A 17,859-nucleotide genomic window follows, 5' to 3' on the forward strand; every position below is an offset into this window, starting at 1 on the left:
CCACGCCACACAGTGCATCCTGTCCCCACTGCAACTGCAGACACATCCCAGTGCATCCCAGTGCATCCTGTCCCCACTGCAGACACATCCCAGTGCATCAAGTCCCCACTGCAGACACATCCCAGTCCATCCCAGTGCATCCTGTCCCACTGCAGACACATCCCAGTCCATCCCAGTGCATCCTGTCCCCACTGCAGACACATCCCAGTGCATTCCAGTGCATCCTGTCCCATTGCAGACACATCCCAGTGCATCCTGTCCCACTGCAGACACATCCCAGTGCGTCCCAGTGCATCCTGTCCCCACTGCAGACACATCCCAGTGCGTCCCAGTGCATCCCTGCCCAGAGCCCCTGCACACCTGATGTCGTCCTCGTTGGCGAAGATGATGACGGCGCGGGCGTGCGAGGTCTCCAGCAGCCGGCGGATGATCTTGTCAAACTCCCCCGGTTTGGGCTCCCTCGGGATCTTCACGGACTGGGCCACGCAGACCCCGCCTGTGGCAGAGAGAGCCCTGGCACTGAGGCACGCCACGAGTCCCTGTCCCCTGGGGATGGCCCCTCTCACCATCCAGGGCTCCTCAGCCCAGCAGGCCAAGCTGGGTCTCTCCAGCGCTCCCACTGAGGGGCTGAGCACTTCACCACCCCCTGGCCACCACCCAATCCTCTGGGACATGTCCCCCAGCCCTGCCCTGAGCCCTCCTCTCACAGGTCACTGCCTTCACCCCTCCTCTTCCCCCAGCTCAGCCCTTCTGCACCACATTCCCTCCCACCCTGTATCTCCACAGCTCCTCTCTGCCTCCATCCGCTCCTCTGGTATCTGTCACCTTCAGCCACCACCACGTTACACTCCAGATGTCCCCAGGACAGACACACAGTCCATCCCAGCAGCTCAGTGAGGATTTTCCAGCCATTTCCAAGCACCAGTCCCTCCCCAGCCCACGGTTTGCAAAGGGTTATGCACACAGAATGGTCAAATCCTGGCAGAACCACCCCATGGGAAGAGCAGACAAGCCCTTCACCACCGAGCAGCCGGGCCCTGCAGAAGGGTTTGTTCCATCCCTGTGGCACTGGCCAAGTTCCAGACCAGCTTTCCAAGGAGCCAATCCAAAAGCAGGTAATTAAAATTAAAAAAGACAATTGGAAGAGCCCCCACACTTCACTGCTTGGCTCCCACCCTCCAGCTCCTAAAAGCCAGAGCCCTCCTGCTCCTGCATTTCTGCAGATGCCAATAAAGAGAGAGATGGGAGAGAGAATTAAACATTGTGGGACCTTCTGGATGTAAATGATGGGCTCGATTTGCATAGTAAATGACACGGCTGATGCCTCCTGCCACTAACAGATCGCAGCTCAAGCAAAGGTCAGCATAATTACCACTGTGGCTGGGAGAGACTCCCAGAGCAGGGCCCTGGAGAGGAGCAGGACAGGACAGGGTGGGGACAGGCTCCAGGAGACTGCAGGAAAACTGGGAAAATTTGGCAAAACCCAAGAGAAGGGCGATGTGCTGGGTGCTGAGCAGGCAGGGAGAGCTGCAGGGATGGGGCACAGCATCCCCCACCTGGCTGGGGCTTTCCAGGGGTTTTTTGGGGGTTTGTTTTCCCGTGGTAAGAAATTGGGCCAATTTGCTGCTTGTTTCCCATATGGGGAGCCAGATGGATGGAGAGGAGGGAGTTGGATAAACAGACAGATCAGCCAGGCGAGGCGGGCAGCAGCCGGCAGCGCCAGCAGGACAGGAACGTCCCAGCCTGGGGACACTCACCCTGGCCACCACAGAGCCCCCAGCCAGGCCAGGGTGTCACAGCACACTGCCAGGGGCCACCAGGCAGCTTAATTACAGTTTCCATGGCAATCAGTGGAGAAAATCCAACAAAAGCAGCAGTTTGCAAACACCGAGAGCCTTCCAAAAGCCCTGGCACGGCCAGGCAGGAGCGTGCACGCAGGAGTGGCAGCTGGGGGCTGGCACAGGCACACACCTGAGTGCCACCAGCCTCTTGTGCTAGGGAACATCTCCCTGCACACGTGGCAGAGGAGATGGAACCATAAATAAACAAGAGGTTAAATCGATGGCAGTTCAGAAATGACCGTGATGTTACTCGGCTGCTTAGTTTAAATCAAACTAACGAGGAACACAGCTCCTCCAGGTGACAGCCTGCAGGGCCAGGGAGCCCCTGCTTCCCACAGCAGATGCTGGCAATGTTTTCATCTCCTTAATTAATGAAAATGTAATCACCAACAGCAAGAAGTCCAGGGTGTCAGGGGGGCAGTGGCTGCGTGGTTTGGGAAGGGGATTTGCCCAGTGATGCTCCCACTGTCTTTGCACAAAAATCCATTTAGTCAAAACACTCCTCTAAAGCCAGAAATCAAAGTGAGGGGTGGCAGCAATGGCGAGGAGGTGACCACTCTCCCTTCTCCAGCAGGATGGCACAGCATTCTCCCTGACTTGGGACAAGGTGTGACGCAGGGCGAAGGCAGCAGGTGAGGCATGGGGACCCCTCTCCTCCTCCCCCAGCTTGGGAAAGGACCAAAGAGGAGCAGGAATATTGGGGATGGGGGGGAACACCCCACAGGCAGCTGCTGGAGGCAGTTTGGGGCCAGGCAGTTGGACGATGCTCAGATGAGATCCCATGAGTTTCACCACTGGTGCCACAGGACACGGGGCAAAAAACAGCCTGGAAAACCCAGCCTGAGGCCACTTCAAACCTGCCCTTCCCACGCTGCCTGCGCCATCCTCCATCCCTCCAGTCCTCCCCCAGGGCTGCAGGGACTCTCCTGGGAACTCCTGTTGTCAAACACGGGTCAGGGTTTAATCTCCACCATTAAAGCTCGGTGGGAGCGCAGCCACTCCGGCTTCCCCTCTTGATTGCCGGTGCTTAATTAGCTCCTGGCTCAGGGGGCTCTGCCAGCAGAGCCTGCCAAGCTTGCAGCAAGCAGGGACCTGGCTCAGGGGGTGAAGCAGGGATGGGCTCAGCCGTGCAGATGTGGATGTTGGATGTTCCCCCCACCCTGGGCACCTCAGGGAGGGATCAGCCCAGCAGTGATGGCATTCCCACCCCCAGCTCCCCTCCTAATTCCAGCCTTCCCATGAAATTCTGATTCACTGGGAGCGGTTCACTGCTCCCCTGCCCCAGGACTCATTGCCTCAAAGCCTCCAGGAAGCAAATGATCACAGAAGAAGCCATCAGGGCCCTCTACTGCAGACCGAAATGCTGAGCTCAAAGCCCCTGCCTCGAGATTTGGGAGTGGCTTTTTGGGGGCGACCTCCTGGTGCAGCCACCGCGAGTAATGAGCCCGGCTGGAACCAGAGAGAGACGGCCAGGGATGTCACATGGGGATGAGCAAACGCATCACAAATGTACATCAGGCTCCTCACTAGAAATATGGAAAACTTAGTGAAGGATGAAACAATAGAGGGGGGGAAATGGCAGCAAAATTGATCCAGGTATGTGACTAAGGAGTTGGGCTGGGAATATTCCCCTCTTCCCAGACACAAGGTGTGGCGCAGGCCAGCTCCATTACACAGGCATCCATCCCAGCCCTCATCTCCAAGGGCTTGGAGACAGCAGAGACCTCAACAACGCAGAGCCAGAGGGTCCTGGGTGGGCCTGAGCACCAAAGTGATGCCACAGGTCAGGGGCATAGGGAAATGCTGGACAGAGGGGCTGGAGGTGAGGACACCAGGGACACCCCAATGCTGTCCCTGCCATCCAGCTGACAGCCACTGCCAGTGCAGCATGCTCTGGGGGAGTAGGATGGATACTGGGAGCAGAATGCACTCAAAACACTTTAAAATGGCCGAAGAAAACACATCCTTTGCAGACTGAACATCTCTGCAATGCTAAAAACCCAAAAAGCAGCGCTCTGGTGAATAAGGACTCTCCAGCCACCAGCACAGCCACCAGCAACCACCAGGGGCCAACAGCTCCATCACCAGAGCGACCGCAAACACGGATAAAGATAAAAAGATAAATGAATAAAGATGTAACAGCCACCCAGGTCAGTGTGCTGTGGTAGCCCAGGGCCAGCCCCAGCTGCAAGAATAACCCATCTCCAGGGCGAGTTTCCTCCCCGCATCGCTGTCGGAGGTCGCTTTGTGCCTCAAGCAGAACCGCTTTCCACCGCGCTGCGAAGCTTCAACGCGAGGCTCTGCTAAAAATTGAAACTGAAGGTCAAGTTGATAATGCATCAGAAAGCAAACAGCTTGAGTGCGAGCTGCTAACGACAGCAATGAGCATTATTGCCTGATGGAAATAAAACCCGGCTCCGAAGGCTCGGGCTCGGCATGAGAAATGAAGCAGAGCGCTGTGGGGAGGAGAGCGGGAGCTGCTCACCCTGAGCCCAATGGGTGAGGGAACCCCGGGCACAGCCGGTGTGGGGGGCTGGGAACAGGGCTGGGGTTGTTCCCCTGGCATAAACACCCCCATGGGAATCTCCAGCACTTGACAGAGCCTGGCACAGGCCAGATCCTCGCTCAGCTGGCAGCCCCGTCCGTCCCTCTGACAGGCCCCTGGGAGCTGTGACAAATCACAGGGTCCTTTAGGCTGCTGGAGAAATGCAACTGAGAGCCAGGAATATCCCAGAGATCCTTCACCCCCTCCCAATGGCTCTGTGCTTGTGTAAAGGTGTCTGGTGCCAGCAGAGCCCTTTGCACAGGGGGAGACAGAGAGGTGAAGTGGGCAGAGCCTGCTCTTTCTCCAGCCTGGCATGGCCACCACAGATGGCACGGCTTGGGGGGGTTAAATACATAAAATAAGGCAGAAAAAAAAGAAAAAGCACAGTTTTGGTCCAGCCTCACCATTGTTCATGTCTGTGGCTCTATTTCCATGGGCAAAGCAGCGTGGCTGACACCCCACACTCTCTCCCAAGGGAGCAGCTCAGAGCCCACCCAGGGCCCCACAGACAGCTCCCACAAATCTCCACATTCCTGCAGCATGTCAGGGCTGCAGCATCACCACTGGCACCACACGGGCTGCCCTCACACTGCAGGCACCGTGGAAATCTGCTTTTTGATAACTAAATTATCACTAATGCACATAATCGCCAGGTTATGTGGATACCCAAATTACAGGACTGCAGCAGCCCCAGATTAACACGTGGCTGCTCTGGCTCCCTGTGCACTCCTTTACTCTGCAATTACGCTGTCAGATCGTTAACATCTGGCTAGAGGAGCTCACACCGCAGCAGGACCACCAGTCACAACCACCACTCCTTGCTGGTGCTTAGTGGAGGAGGAGAGTGGGTTTGAACCTGTGCAGACCCTCAGCTGTCCCACAGATCCCCTGGGTGGGGGCTGCACCCATGGATGGGGCAGCAGAGCATCCCCAGCCCCTCCCCAAACCTGCCAGCACAGCCCCTTTGCACCTGCAGCCCCACACATCCCCTGCAGCCACCCCTCCAGAGCATCCCCACACGCTGCTCCTCGAGAAGCCACAGCCCCGTGAAAAATATTCCACTTCTCAAGTGAGAATCCTGAAGAGCAGCTCCCGGGCTGGATCCCCAGATGGGTTCCTTTGCATGCTAAAAGCACAGCCGGCTCCAGTGCCAGGGCGCGCGCGCGACAGACGGAATTAACACCGCTCCTATTTATAGGGCTTTGATTAGGAGCTCGTCACCTCCAAGTTTTTATTCCATTTATCCATTTATAAGGCCATAACGCAGTTTGACTGGCTCTGGATAGGCCGGTGTCCCACCGACTTTGCCAGAACCTAATGTGCCATTCAGACACACTTAAGCCTGTAATAAGCAGCAGCCTGCGCCCTGCAGGGGTTTAACTGCCTCAAAAAACACCCTTCAGCTCCCGTCCCACCCCGTGCTGGGGGGCTGAGGTGATGCCAGAGCCAGGAGGGACCCCAGGGCTGTGCCAGCCCCTCCGTGGGGTCCCTGGGCACCTCTGGTTTGCGGTAGCAGCAGCCACAGCAGCCATTCCCAGGGCTCCTCACCCATCCTGGGGTTGGTGTTCAGGTCCCCACAAGCTCCTGCGCTGCTCCCAAGGCTGCTAATCCCCCCTAAGCATCCCAGAGCTCCCGTCAGCAAAACGCTTTCTGCCTCCAGACAAATCCTCCCAAAGAGTTTTGCTGAGCACGGACTTTCTGCCTGTCCAAAGCCCATAGACAAATTAAAGCACCTGCCCTGGGGGATAATTCCACTAAAATTGGGCGCAGCTCGTGCTGGTGCCAACTTGATTTTCTGTTAAAACCTGGGAGTATTTGTAAAAATCTTGTCTTCTGGAAGGCGCCCAGCGCCGTGGCTCAGGCACAGAGGGAGGGGTGAGACCAGCTCAACAGAGCTGGGGAGCAAAGAGTGGGATCTGGAGATGCTTCCCCAAAGCAGCCTGCAGGGCTGGAGGCAGCCCAGGATTGCTGGTCCCAAGCCTTGCTGGAAAACCTGGATCCTTGTTTGGGCAGTCCCAAAACCCACATTGCTTCAGGGCCATCCCCCAAAGCACAGCATCCATCCCAGCTCAGCCCAAGGAGCCCAACCAGACACATCCCTCCATCCCATCCTTTTCTTCTCCCATCCCGGGAGAGATCCACTCACCATCCTCCCTGGACTTCTGGATGAAGGCCTCCACCCCGCTTTCGCCATAGCTGCCCTCAGAGGCCAAGGTGGAGACGTAATTCCACTTGAGGGCTTTGACAATGTCCACCATGGCCTGGGCCTGGTAGGTGTCCGAGGGGACGACGCGTGAGAAGAAGTCGTAGCGGCTGTTGTCACTCAGGTCCGGCGCCGTGGAGGCGTAGCTGATCTGGGGGATCTGGGATGGAGGAGGCAAAGGCACAGAATCAGGGCAGGGAGGTGATGATCTCCACCCCACAGCCGTGCCCACGGTCCCAAAGCCTTGCTCTGGAGCAGAGAACTCAGGATGAGCACGGGGTGGGTGGGTATGTGCCACCATCAGGTGCTCCAGGGGACATCGGGGCTTGGGGAACACCTGCAGCTCAGGAACACCTAGCAGGACCCCAAAAGGGTTTCTGGAGAATCCAGTGTGGGAGAGACCAAATAAAAAAAACCATAATTCTGCCGTGGCCAGCACTGCCAGGGTCTCCCTTTGGCTTCTTCCCCAGGAGGGACAGATCCAACCCATCCTGCCCCTGCCAGCCCTAAATAAGCCCCTTAAATTAACCAGAGCCCCTGCACCTCTCCCAGCACACTGGAATGATTTAGCACTGTGGGATCAGGCAATGTTTAACACTTACACAGCAGTTTCCATTTCCAAAACGCACCACACATCCTCATTTATCTTAAAGATGGAAAAGGCTTATTAAATTATCAAGCCCAGGTTCTCCCCACCAGCTGTTGGAATCAGAGCTGGTGTAATAAGCCCCAGCCACCTCACTGGGAGCTGCAGCCCAGGGATGAGGTGTGCACCAAGGCTGGGTGTCCCAACCCTCCTGGCCCCACTCCATTCCCCTCCAATCCTGCATCTCCCAGTTTCTCCTTTGTTTCTCTGTGATTTCCCCTCTCCCACTCCTGCCTCTCTCTATTAAATGCGATTCTGGCGTTATAAACCCACGACTCCACCTGAATGCTAAAAGGCCCCTGGAAAGGAGCAGCCACCCTTCTACCTGCCTGCAAAACAGGAGATGAAAAAAAGGGAGAGATGAAGCAGGAGTGGGAGAGGGAGAGGAAGGAATCTTTATCAAGGCACAAATAGGATTACTCCCCGTGACAATCTGCTTTGTGCTCCGTTCCGAGGGGCTCTGATCTGCTCGTTGGGGATCTCTGGCTGGAGCCGGTGCATGAGACTCCATTAAAATTCTGCTCAGCAGGTGAGGAGCTCGCCTGGCAATGGCTCGTCCCGGGGGGAGCATGGGGGCTGCTCCCAGCACGGCCCCTTCCCTTCCCTGCCCAGCCTGCAGGAGGGACACGGGCTCGGGATGGAGGCAGTGCCCACATCAAAGGTGATTTGGGGGCAGGGATGCACCCCTGCCCTTCCAGAGGCTCCTTTCCCAATGATTTTTCCCCTGCCAAGTGTTTTGGTTTCACCTCTTCCACAGAGCACAGTGGAAGGAGGTGGAGAGGTCCCAGCTATTCCCCACACCACTGCCATCCCACCCAAGCTCCAACAGCCTGGATTAACCCCTGGCCTGCCCATCCTGCTCCAGCCTCAGCTGGAAAGCAAAGCCCAGAAAATACCTGTTGATCCACAGGCTGTGGAGTGGAAGCTGCATTTTAATAAACAAAAGGAAAGGGCTTTTTCCCCTCGCTCCTCTGCCTTGGATGAAAGTGAAAATAAAATACCAGTTCCCAAATGGCCATTTCATAGATTTCTTCTGCCTTTTCCCCCCTCTGCCTTTTTGATAGCCCAACTCCTGGCACCAGCTATTTTCTCAGATAAAAGACAAAAGTCCTTTTAGGTACATAAAAGCAAAATGCAGGCAGGGAATTCAAGGTTCTTAGAAAGAAGGATGCAGTGGAAGAGGGAGCTGGAAACATCTCTCAACTGCAAATTTGCTGCACTGGTGGTCCCTTGTCTGGCTCATCTCCAGCCTGGGACAAACACTCCTGTGTTGAGGAAATTAGTAGGACCAGGTTGAGGAAATTAGTAGGACCAGTTCTCCTGCACCCCAAGAGTTCCTTGTCCCACCAAGAGTAGGGAGCGATCCCAGGGCAGGGGGCAAACCTCCTTTCCTCTGTTGTTTTGAGTCAAAAATCATCACCCAAAGTGCCCTGAGACTGGAGAAACATCCCTTGGGATGGTGGGAGCTGGGGCTGGAGATGTCATCCTGCTCCTCCAGGATCAATGGACTGGTGTGACTGACCTCAAATGCACTGGGAAAGCTGCATTTGGTGCCCTCCATTATCACCCATCATTAATGGGGCTCAGGAGCTGCTGTGGTGTTTCCTCCACCGGCAAGAGACAGAATCCCCCCAGGTTGGGAAGAATTAGGCAAAAGTGGTGATTTCAGCACATCCCAGCTCAGGCTTAAACCATTGATGCCAACATCAGCCTGAGTAGGCAAGAAGAACCAAAAACCAACCAAAAACCAACCAAAAAAACAACCAAAAAACCAACAAAAAAACCAACCAAAAACCAACCAAAATCCAACCAAAAACCACTGCAGAGCCAGAGCTGAGCACACTGGTCAGGAGCACCCCACAAGCAGGGGCTCCTGCATCAACCCCCCCATGCCAGATACAGGGTCAGGAGCAGCTAATTCCCTCCCCATAATTATTAATTTCATGCATATCTTATGCAAAGCCCTGCTTCGCTGACAAGATGGAATTGATTTAATTAGAATTTCCATCATCGAGCCATTTGGATGGCAGCTTTTAATTAGGGAGAGCGTAAAGCACCATAGGGGCTGGGGCAGGGAGGGGCTGCTCAGAACTCAGTGCTGGGATGGAAGGAGCTGCAGCCCCATCCTGCTGCCCCTTCCCTGGGCACAGGGTCAGGCCCAGGATGCAGCCCTTGGCATCTCCCTGGAGAGGGAAAAGGCAGAGCTAAAACTCCAGGCAGCAGGCACAGGAGGATGCTGTCCCTGACCCCTGCCACCACCTGTCCCACCCCTCCTCAACAAGCTGTGCCCAGGGACCCCTCAGGGCTGGGGGCAGCCCAGGGGAGCCAGGCAGCAGTGATTTGTTTCAATAAGCCCAGTGAAGAGCAAGGAAATGAAGTGGCAGCAGTGGGTGATTAATCAGAGCGTCCCCCTTCCCGCTCGGTGAAGGTTATTTACCTGCTAAGTGGGGATGTCCTGAATCCCTCCATCCCACTGCCCCACAGCCTCGGGGCACCCTGCCATGAGCCAGGAGGGGCTCAGCACTGCCAGGAGGGGCTCAGAGCCAGGGCCTGACCCAGCTCTGCACCTGGCAGCCCAGGCAGCGCAGCCTCGCGGGGCTGCGGGTGCCGAGTGCCCGTCTGCAGCGCGGGCAGCGCCGTCCCCAGGTGAATTATTCATGTTGTACAACAGCCCTGCGCTGCAGAGAGCGCCTGCACTCGCTGCCACGGAGAGGAAACAGCCGCCTCAAAGTGCCTGGCACGTGTCAAAGCCATCCTCTGGCTGCTCACCCCACGCTGAGCGCTCGCGCTCCGACTTGTCACAGCTCTTTATGGATGGGGAGGAAAAATTCACCTCAGATCCCTTTTAGGGCATCCCATTTGCAGGAGAAGGGGCTGGATTCCTTGACACCATCCCTGCTGTGGTGGTTCAGCAGCCAGTGGGTAGAGCTGGGGCTGGAGAGGCAGCAGCAAGGGGTGGGAAGGAGCTGGAAGGTGCCAGAGCGCTCCGGCAGTGACGCCAGGGAGATGCTATCACACAGAGCCCAGAGCACGGATTTGGGGAGAGGATTTTCTTCAGGCAGAGCGATGAGGAGTGATGAAACCAGCTTGGACAGAGGATGCCGCATCTGCAAGTTGTTCCACTGATGTACAGCTTTAATTAGGAGGCGGCAGCTAACGAAGGACCCGTTATTTATTTATGTAGCGCAGGAGCAACAAAAGCCCTGGCAGGGAGGAGCAAGGCCAGCCTAGAAGGGAGGGCTGTGCAGGGGCTGGAGCAGGGAAAGGTGCACAGGAGGGAGTGTGGGATGGGACAACAGCAGGGAGAGCATCATTCTGAGACAGGAACAGCACCTGCAGAGTGCTCATGGCCACAGGAGAGAAGGGGGAAAACTGGGGGGGCTGCTGTGCTGGACTTGTGTGGGCTCCTCACCTTGGTAGACTCTGATTCACTCTATGCTGCTTGCTGGATATCCTGGGGCCCTTCCAGATGTGCCAGAGCCTTCCCAGATGTGCTGAAGCCTTCCCCAAGAACCACCTGAGCTCTCCAGAAACCAGAGCACTCAGAGGGCATTTGGAACACCCCGCAGGGAGGGACCCCCTGTGCCAGCTCCCAGCACTTTCTGTCAATGTCCCCGTCCTGGGGGAGCACCGAGGGGGACAGGAGGGACACAGCAACACAGGGCCAAGCGGGAGCAGAGCTCCAGCAAGTGCCATGCCCCAGAGGCAGCTGCCTGTGCCCGAGGCAGTCAGTGCTTTGCTGAACCTCGGAGCTTAAAGGTCAGCGGCGGCGTGAAATGGAAGTCGCCTTATTCTCATTTTAAGCATGTCCCTGCCATAAAAGCAGTGTTTGAATAACAAAGAGCAGCAGCAGCACTCGGGTCATGGCGGGGGGAAGAGCCTCCAGACCCCCCAAACCCCCAGCCCCTGCCTGCTGCAGGAATGGCTGTGCCCAGACATGACCCCAGTCCCATGGGAATGGTGTCCCTGTGCTGGGACCACCAAGGAGGGCACCAACCCCCCCACTGGGATTCCCTGATGTCTAGGAAGGGCTGAGATTTTCCTTATTCTCCTCTCCCAAGGGGTTTTGAAGTCTCCATCCTCTACCTGCTCATCCCTTCATTTGCATTTCTTCCCCTGCCCCGTTGGGCTGGGATCAGCTCTGCATTAAAGTTCTCAGTGCTCAGGATGCACCAGCAGCAGCACCAGTGCCTGGCTGCTCAGCTGGGGCAGGGCTGCACATGAGCTCAGTGACATCCTTCTGAACAGGTCACACCTCTTTGCCCAAAGATCAAAACTGGAGGAGAAGGTTCAGGGAAAAAAACAAAAGAACCTAGAAAGACTTCAGTTGCTCCCGACTATTCTGACTGTCACTCTCCTTCCTCCTTCCCCACTTCCAGCCTCCCTCCTCCTCTCCAGAACAAGTATTCAATCTTTTTTGTCTTGGCAAATAGCTTTTAAGTTCCTCCCACTCCCTCTAATTTATATTATTTTAATTATTGAATAGCCCTCTCACTCGTCGCCTGGAACATTAACACGTTTTTAAAAAAAAAGGGACCCAGAAAAATCAAACTCCATCAGTGATCTGGTTCTTCCGTCTTCACTTAACAGCTCCCAGCCCTCCCAGGAGGGGACCCAGCTCTCAGCACGCTGGGCTGGCAGAGGAAGAGGAGGGGAAAGACAGGGGGAAACAGCACCAATCCTGCAGAACAGAGGGGTTTAAAGGTGCTGGGAGAAGGCCAAGATGGGATGGGGCCCCCATTGCCACTGGAGGTTCAGAATATTTACATTTCCCCCTCATTTCTGCAGAGGGACCCTTGTTCACACACTCTGCAGCCCAGGGACGTGGTTGTGGATAAATGAATGTACAGCAAGGGGGAAAGGAATTATCAACTCCTCAGCATTCCTGCAGCTGGCACAGAGCAAGAGGAAGAGCCCTACTCATCCCACCACAGCCTGAGCACCTCTGGGGCTGGTGGCACAGGACAAATGTCCCCAGCCTGGTTGATGTCCCCTTGGACTGGAGCACAGCAGCCCCAGCTGTCCCTTGCCATCAGCCATCGCTGCCTCCAGCCCTCTGCCTCAGGTGGGATTTACATTTTGGGGTATAACCCACACCCCCAAAGGAGCATCCCATAGAATCAGCTCCACACCCACCCTCAGCCCACCTCCCATCCAGCCCCCACCACAGAGCGGGAGCACCAGCGCCACAAAGCCGGGGGAGATGAGACAAAAATCCTCCTGCTCCGAGTGTCGTCACCGGAGAGGGATGGAGGAAGGGATCCCCAGGGACCCGGGGGAGGCAGGAGAAGCATTTTAACAGCGCCAGCTCTGCCTCCCCACAGCTGTGGAGGAAGAGGCACACGTGGAGAAACGCTGCCAAAGCACCCGCGGGGGTTTTGCCGAGGGGTTCCCTTCACCTGGCCGAGCCCTACCTTGAAGAGCCGCAGGATGTTGGCCACCATGATGGACACGGAGCTGCCCGAGGCGCCGATGACGCCCACCACCCGCTCGGGCTTGGTGATGATGGGGGGTCCCCCGCTGACACAGCGCACCTCGGTGCTGTCCTTCTCGATGAGGGCCTGCACGAAGGTCAGCGACTGCTCCAGGGCGTGCGTGTCCCGCGAGCACGTGTCCAGGATGCGCGCGCCCAGCGTGATGTTGGGCAGCAGGTCGGGGTCGTTGTTGATGCGGTCCAGGGCGAAGAGCATGGCCTCCAGGCGGTGGATGCCCTTCTCCTTCTTCAGCTCCCCGCAGGCTTTGCCCTCGGCGCCCCGGCCGTGCACGGGGAAGAGCCCCCCGAGCGTGATGTCGCCGTCGATGCGGATGGAGTTCATGTGCGGGTAGCCCTGGCCTTTGGGCTTGGCAGCACCGCCGGGCGCCCACCCCCAGCTCCAGGCACTCAGGAGGAGGCAGAAGGACAAACGCTCCATGCAAAAGTGACCCCCGCTCATCGCCAAGGCCGTGCTGGGGCAGAGCTCGGGCCGGGAAGGCGGCGCTCAGGGGGCCGGGCTGGGCTGGGCGGGCGGCATGGCTCCGGAGGGATCCCGCTCCGGCTCCGGCTCCGTCAGCGGCGCCCCACGCTGCTGCCGGCCCCGGGGGAGCAGCGGGAGGTCGGGATGCAGGAGAGTGCTGGGGTCTGCATGGCTACACCGGAGAGGAGAGGCAGCAGCAGAGCCACGAGCCCACGCAAAGCTTCGGGTCCTTCCTCCGGAGACCTTGGAGGGATGGGGAAAAGGGGAGAGAGACAATTAGGCAGGAGCGGGAAAAGGACATTGGCTGTTCCAGGCTTTCATCAGAGGAAATAAGCACTGGGGATTATTGCAAAAAATAGATATGGGGCCTCGGGGACATTGCCCCACAGAGCAGCACAGGTCAGTGACCAGCTCAGAGGGGGCTCTGAGACCCTGTCCCTTCTTAAGGGAACTGAGAGGGTGTCCCAAGACAGCGCTCAGAGTGCAGCAAACCCCACACACACCCTCAGCCCTGGTCCCTGCCTATCCTAAAACACCCCTACTTTTCCCAGCTGGTTTTTCAGTCACCTTCCACAAGCCCACTTGTCCGGAGCCCACAGACTGAGGTCTGCATCCTCAGCTAGAGCCAGGCACTGCCAAAACCCAGCGTTCCAGACCCGAGTCACAACCCAAAGCCCCGCGCTCCTGCCGCTCTCCCTTCAGGGCACTGATTCCTGCACCAGCAGCTGCTTCCGTTATCCACGGCTTCCAGCAGCAGATATCGACAGTACCTGAGCTGTCCCTGCCCCAGCAGCACAGTCCCTGCCTCAGTTTCCCCCCGAGGCAGGCTCGCCCTCATGCCCATCCCCGCCCGTCGTCTCCCAGCAGCCGCTGATGGATGCTGAGGGCAGCGCATGATTAATGCAGGCTCCAAAAGCAGCGAGGAGCCGAGCAGGCAAATGCATTCCCCAGGCAGGACGAGCAGCAACAGTGAGACCAAGGAAACAGCTTAAATTAATCTCAGCTCAAGCCCAGGGTCGGCACCCAAGCTGGACAGAGTCTCACCAGCCCCAAGGAGCTCCCGCTCCGCAGCCATCCCAGCCAGCAGGACCCAGGCTTCAACTCACCTCCATAAATTATGCACCTCCCCGCCCGCCGCAGCAGCTTGAAGGCCCATCTCCAAAGCGATTCTGACAGCCGGGGCTTTTAAGGAACCAGAATTACCCGGTGCCCAGCTCCGTGCTTCCAAAGGCAGGAGGTTGGGAATGCTGCAGCAAAACCCCCGCCCCAGCCTGCCGGGAGAGCCCAGCTCGGATGGGGATCAGGGACAGGGATCAGACCTCTGCATGGTCCTGCTCCCCTGCAAGGACCACGCCACGCATCACCAGTGGGCACGGAGCAGGGGAATGTGGCTCCTGGCGGGTCTGGGAGCGGGTCAGGCTCTGCCCGTGCTGAGGAGGAGGATGGGGAGATGAAGGGATGCTCAGACACCACAGCTGCCTTCAGAGCCCCGCACCAGGCAAAAGCAGGTCAGCTCTCCCACCCTCATCCCTGGAGCTGCAACACTTGTGCCCATCAAAGGTGGGATGCTCACACCATGGAGCTGCTCCCAGGAAAACCCTCAGAGCCCACGGCAGCTCCCGCAGAGCTGGCAGTGCCCCCAGAGCCCACTGCCTTTCCCTTTCTTCTTTTAAGCTTTTTTCCCTCTCTGTTCTCTCCCCTTTGTGGCTCCTTTGATCATATAATCTGAACGAACTGAAGGTAAAAATATCACGGCAGGCAAGAAGAAAGCACAAATAATGGGGAGAGGAGGAGGGAGCTGGTTCGGATCCCTCACGGGGGAGATGGAGCCGGAGTTACCCGATGAGCCCCTGCTCCAAGGGGTGACAGATGAGCACCCCTGTCCCCCCCACCTGTCCCCAGCAGCTCCTCAGCCACACACAGCTCACTGCTCCCACACAGCCCAGACCTTGGTTCCACCATGCCTGAGCCTCCCCAAAGCAGCTGCTCCACCAGGGGCACATCTGGAGGGAGGTGCACATCTGGAGGAAGACACCTGCCCACAGCAGGTGCTCACGGAGCAGGGAACATCCTTACCCACACACACTGGGCAGCGAGGGGCCACAGCCACCCTCCTGTTCCACCTGCACGGCTCCACAGGGGCACCACGAGGGTGGCAATAACAGGGTGGGATCATCACTCAGCATGGTGCTTACCCCAGCCTGAAGGAAGGAGAAATTCTGTTTTCTCCCACTTCCACCAGCACAGCATCGGTGAGGACAGAGCCCTCCCATCACCCTCATCCCGGCTGTGCCACAGCCCGACCTGGGAGGCGACACAAGCACCAAGCAAACCGAGATCTCCCGGGTGTGGGTCATCCCCTGCCCGAGCCAGTGTGGGCTGGGCAGTGCCAGGGTGGGCTGGGCAGTGCCAGGGCGGAGGGAGCCGGTGCTGCTGCCCCAGGACAGGCAGAGCCCTGCGGGTCCCGGCGCCCCGGACACGGGCCGGGTGGCACGGTGGCATCCTGCTCCCCTCTAGTGGTGGCCACCGGGCCACCGGCACCGTCAGCCTCGGAGGGCCCTGCAAGGAACAGGAGAGGGCTCAGCTGGGCAGGCGAGCCCCTCTTGGGAGACCTGGTCTAGCGGAAAGTGTCCGTGCCCATTTCAAGGGCTGGAACTGGGTGAGCGTTAAGGTCCCTTCCAGCCCGAACCATTCTGTGATTCCATTAAATCAAACTCTGATTAAAAATTCCCCCACATCACAGAGATCTCCTGCTGCAAAACCCTCTCCAGTGCCTGGAGGAGCAACCAGCCACCCCAGGCATCCCCTCTGTGGCTCCTTCCCGCAGCTCCTCCTGCACGTCCCGGCAAGCACTGCCCGGGCTGGACTGTGGGGGACACACTCCGGGCAGACCCCACTCCCCAGAGCTCTGCCTGCAGCAGGATCCATCATCTTCAGTTCAAAGCCAGAGCATTTTCTGGGGCTCGTTAAACCCAGCAGAAGCTGAGCTGGTCACAGCCCAGGAGATGCAGCAATAATCAGCCAAGAGCACCCAGCACTCACCTGCACCCATTCCCAGCTGCGAACGAGCCCAGCTCCACCAGCACCAGCGATTCCAGCCCTGCCCTGGCACTGGGAGGGCTGTGCCAGCTTAAGCCATGCTGGTTCCTACCAGCTCCACAGCATCTTTTTGAAAATCAAGGCTATTTCTTTCCCCACCTGCTCTTCCTCCAGCAAGCAGGGCCAGCCAGCAGGCAGCACAATATCCCAATTAGTGTACACTCACTCTTCCCGCTTGCAAGCAGCTACAGGGTACTTTGCTTGGCTCCTGGTCTTTTTAATTGCAAAAGCTCCATGAAGTAGAGCAGAATTGAGACGTGGACAGAGGGAGGGGATGCCAGGTTAAGTTCTCCCCGACAGGCAAAACCTTAAGTATTCAGGTCCAGTACCCCGGCGTCCGCTCGGAGAAGCAAGGCCATGGCTCAGCAGGCAGCAGAGAGCAGAGACCCCAGATTGTGCCCTCCAAACATCCCCAGTGAGCTCCAAAACACAGCCCCAGCCCCAGCAACCCCTCAATCGATGCATGAACCAATAGCACAATGCTCGTACAAGCCTGAGCTCATCATCAAAGTGCCAAACTCATCCTCTCTGCAACCAGGTCCTGCCAGCACCTGTGGTGGGGAAAAGCTGGGTATGACCACCCACCTCAGTGCCCCGGAGCATCTCCTGAAGGATGCTGAAGTCCAACCAAAAGTGCTGCCACAGGGCGCAGACGAGACCCAGGGAACATTCATCACCCCATATTTATACATGCCCTTAACTGCAGCAAGCCCTCTCCTTCCGCCTCCCTCCCGCTGCCAAGCAGGTCAGGGCTAATCCCTCACTTTGAAGGATGGGCTGGCGCGGCAGGGGGGGAAGGCGAGCAGGATCCAGCCCCGGAGCAAGCGGAGAGAGAGCAGCAGCAGCTCACAGCTCACCTTGCGGGCAGGAGCGCGAGGTGTCCGCGGGCAGCCAGCGCAGAGCTCCAGCGGCTGGCAGGGAAGGAGGGAGGGAGGGAGGGAAGGAGCCGCCGCTGGTCCCCGCTCCTGCCACGTGCAGCAGAATCCCGCAATTAATTTTTTATCGCCATCTGCAATTTGGGACGGCGCTGGCTCTGAGCGAGAGCGCGGCCTGAGTGCCCGGCAGTGCCCGCGGCAACGCGCGGTGTCCCCGCTCCCCATCACGCCCACGCCCCGACACTGCGGTCTGGCAGTGCCAGCCCCTGCCCACACCCCCCCGGCGGTGACTCCTGAGACCCTCATCCTCAGCCGGGCTCTGTGCGGGGCCATACAGGGAACTGCAGGGAGGAAAACCCTCCGTGAGATGCAGTGCCCGGGAGGAAGAGCCGGTGCCCGCAGCGGGCACGAAGCCGGGGAGGGCGGCGGGCGCGGGTTCACGTATGTTATAATTAGGACCTGCCACTTCTTCAAGCCGTTGCCTTTCTGGGAAGAGCTGGAAGGGGGTGGCTGAGCTGACAAATCCATCCTCCTCCTGCCTGATGCCAAAGTTGAAGCACGTGATGCTCTTTTTCGGGGAGCCGTTAGGCTGCTCCGCAGGGCGATGCTGGCCCCTGGCATGTGGGGCCAGGCCACGGTTCCAGTCGAGCTTGGATTCCCATGGGAAAATCCCCTGGATGCTGCTCTGACACCCCG

General features: G+C 57.9%; 1 protein-coding gene across 1 annotated transcript in view; it reads right to left on the reverse strand.

Annotated features, from left to right (window-relative positions):
* The window catches only part of GRM4 (glutamate metabotropic receptor 4), a 29,156-nt gene extending 15,536 nt beyond the window's left edge, over positions 1-13,620 (reverse strand). Inside the window, exons 1-3 of the mRNA XM_058819267.1 lie at positions 12,650-13,620; positions 6,533-6,749; positions 361-496 (exon numbers count right to left, since the gene is read on the reverse strand). Coding sequence (XP_058675250.1) covers positions 361-496; positions 6,533-6,749; positions 12,650-13,168 — 872 coding nt within the window. The 5' untranslated portion in view covers positions 13,169-13,620. The remainder of the gene's footprint in view (positions 1-360; positions 497-6,532; positions 6,750-12,649) is intronic.
* Positions 13,621-17,859: the final 4,239 nt, after the last annotated feature.

Source organism: Ammospiza caudacuta, chromosome 24, assembly GCF_027887145.1.
Source record: "Ammospiza caudacuta isolate bAmmCau1 chromosome 24, bAmmCau1.pri, whole genome shotgun sequence".
Taxonomy (NCBI): domain Eukaryota; kingdom Metazoa; phylum Chordata; class Aves; order Passeriformes; family Passerellidae; genus Ammospiza; species Ammospiza caudacuta.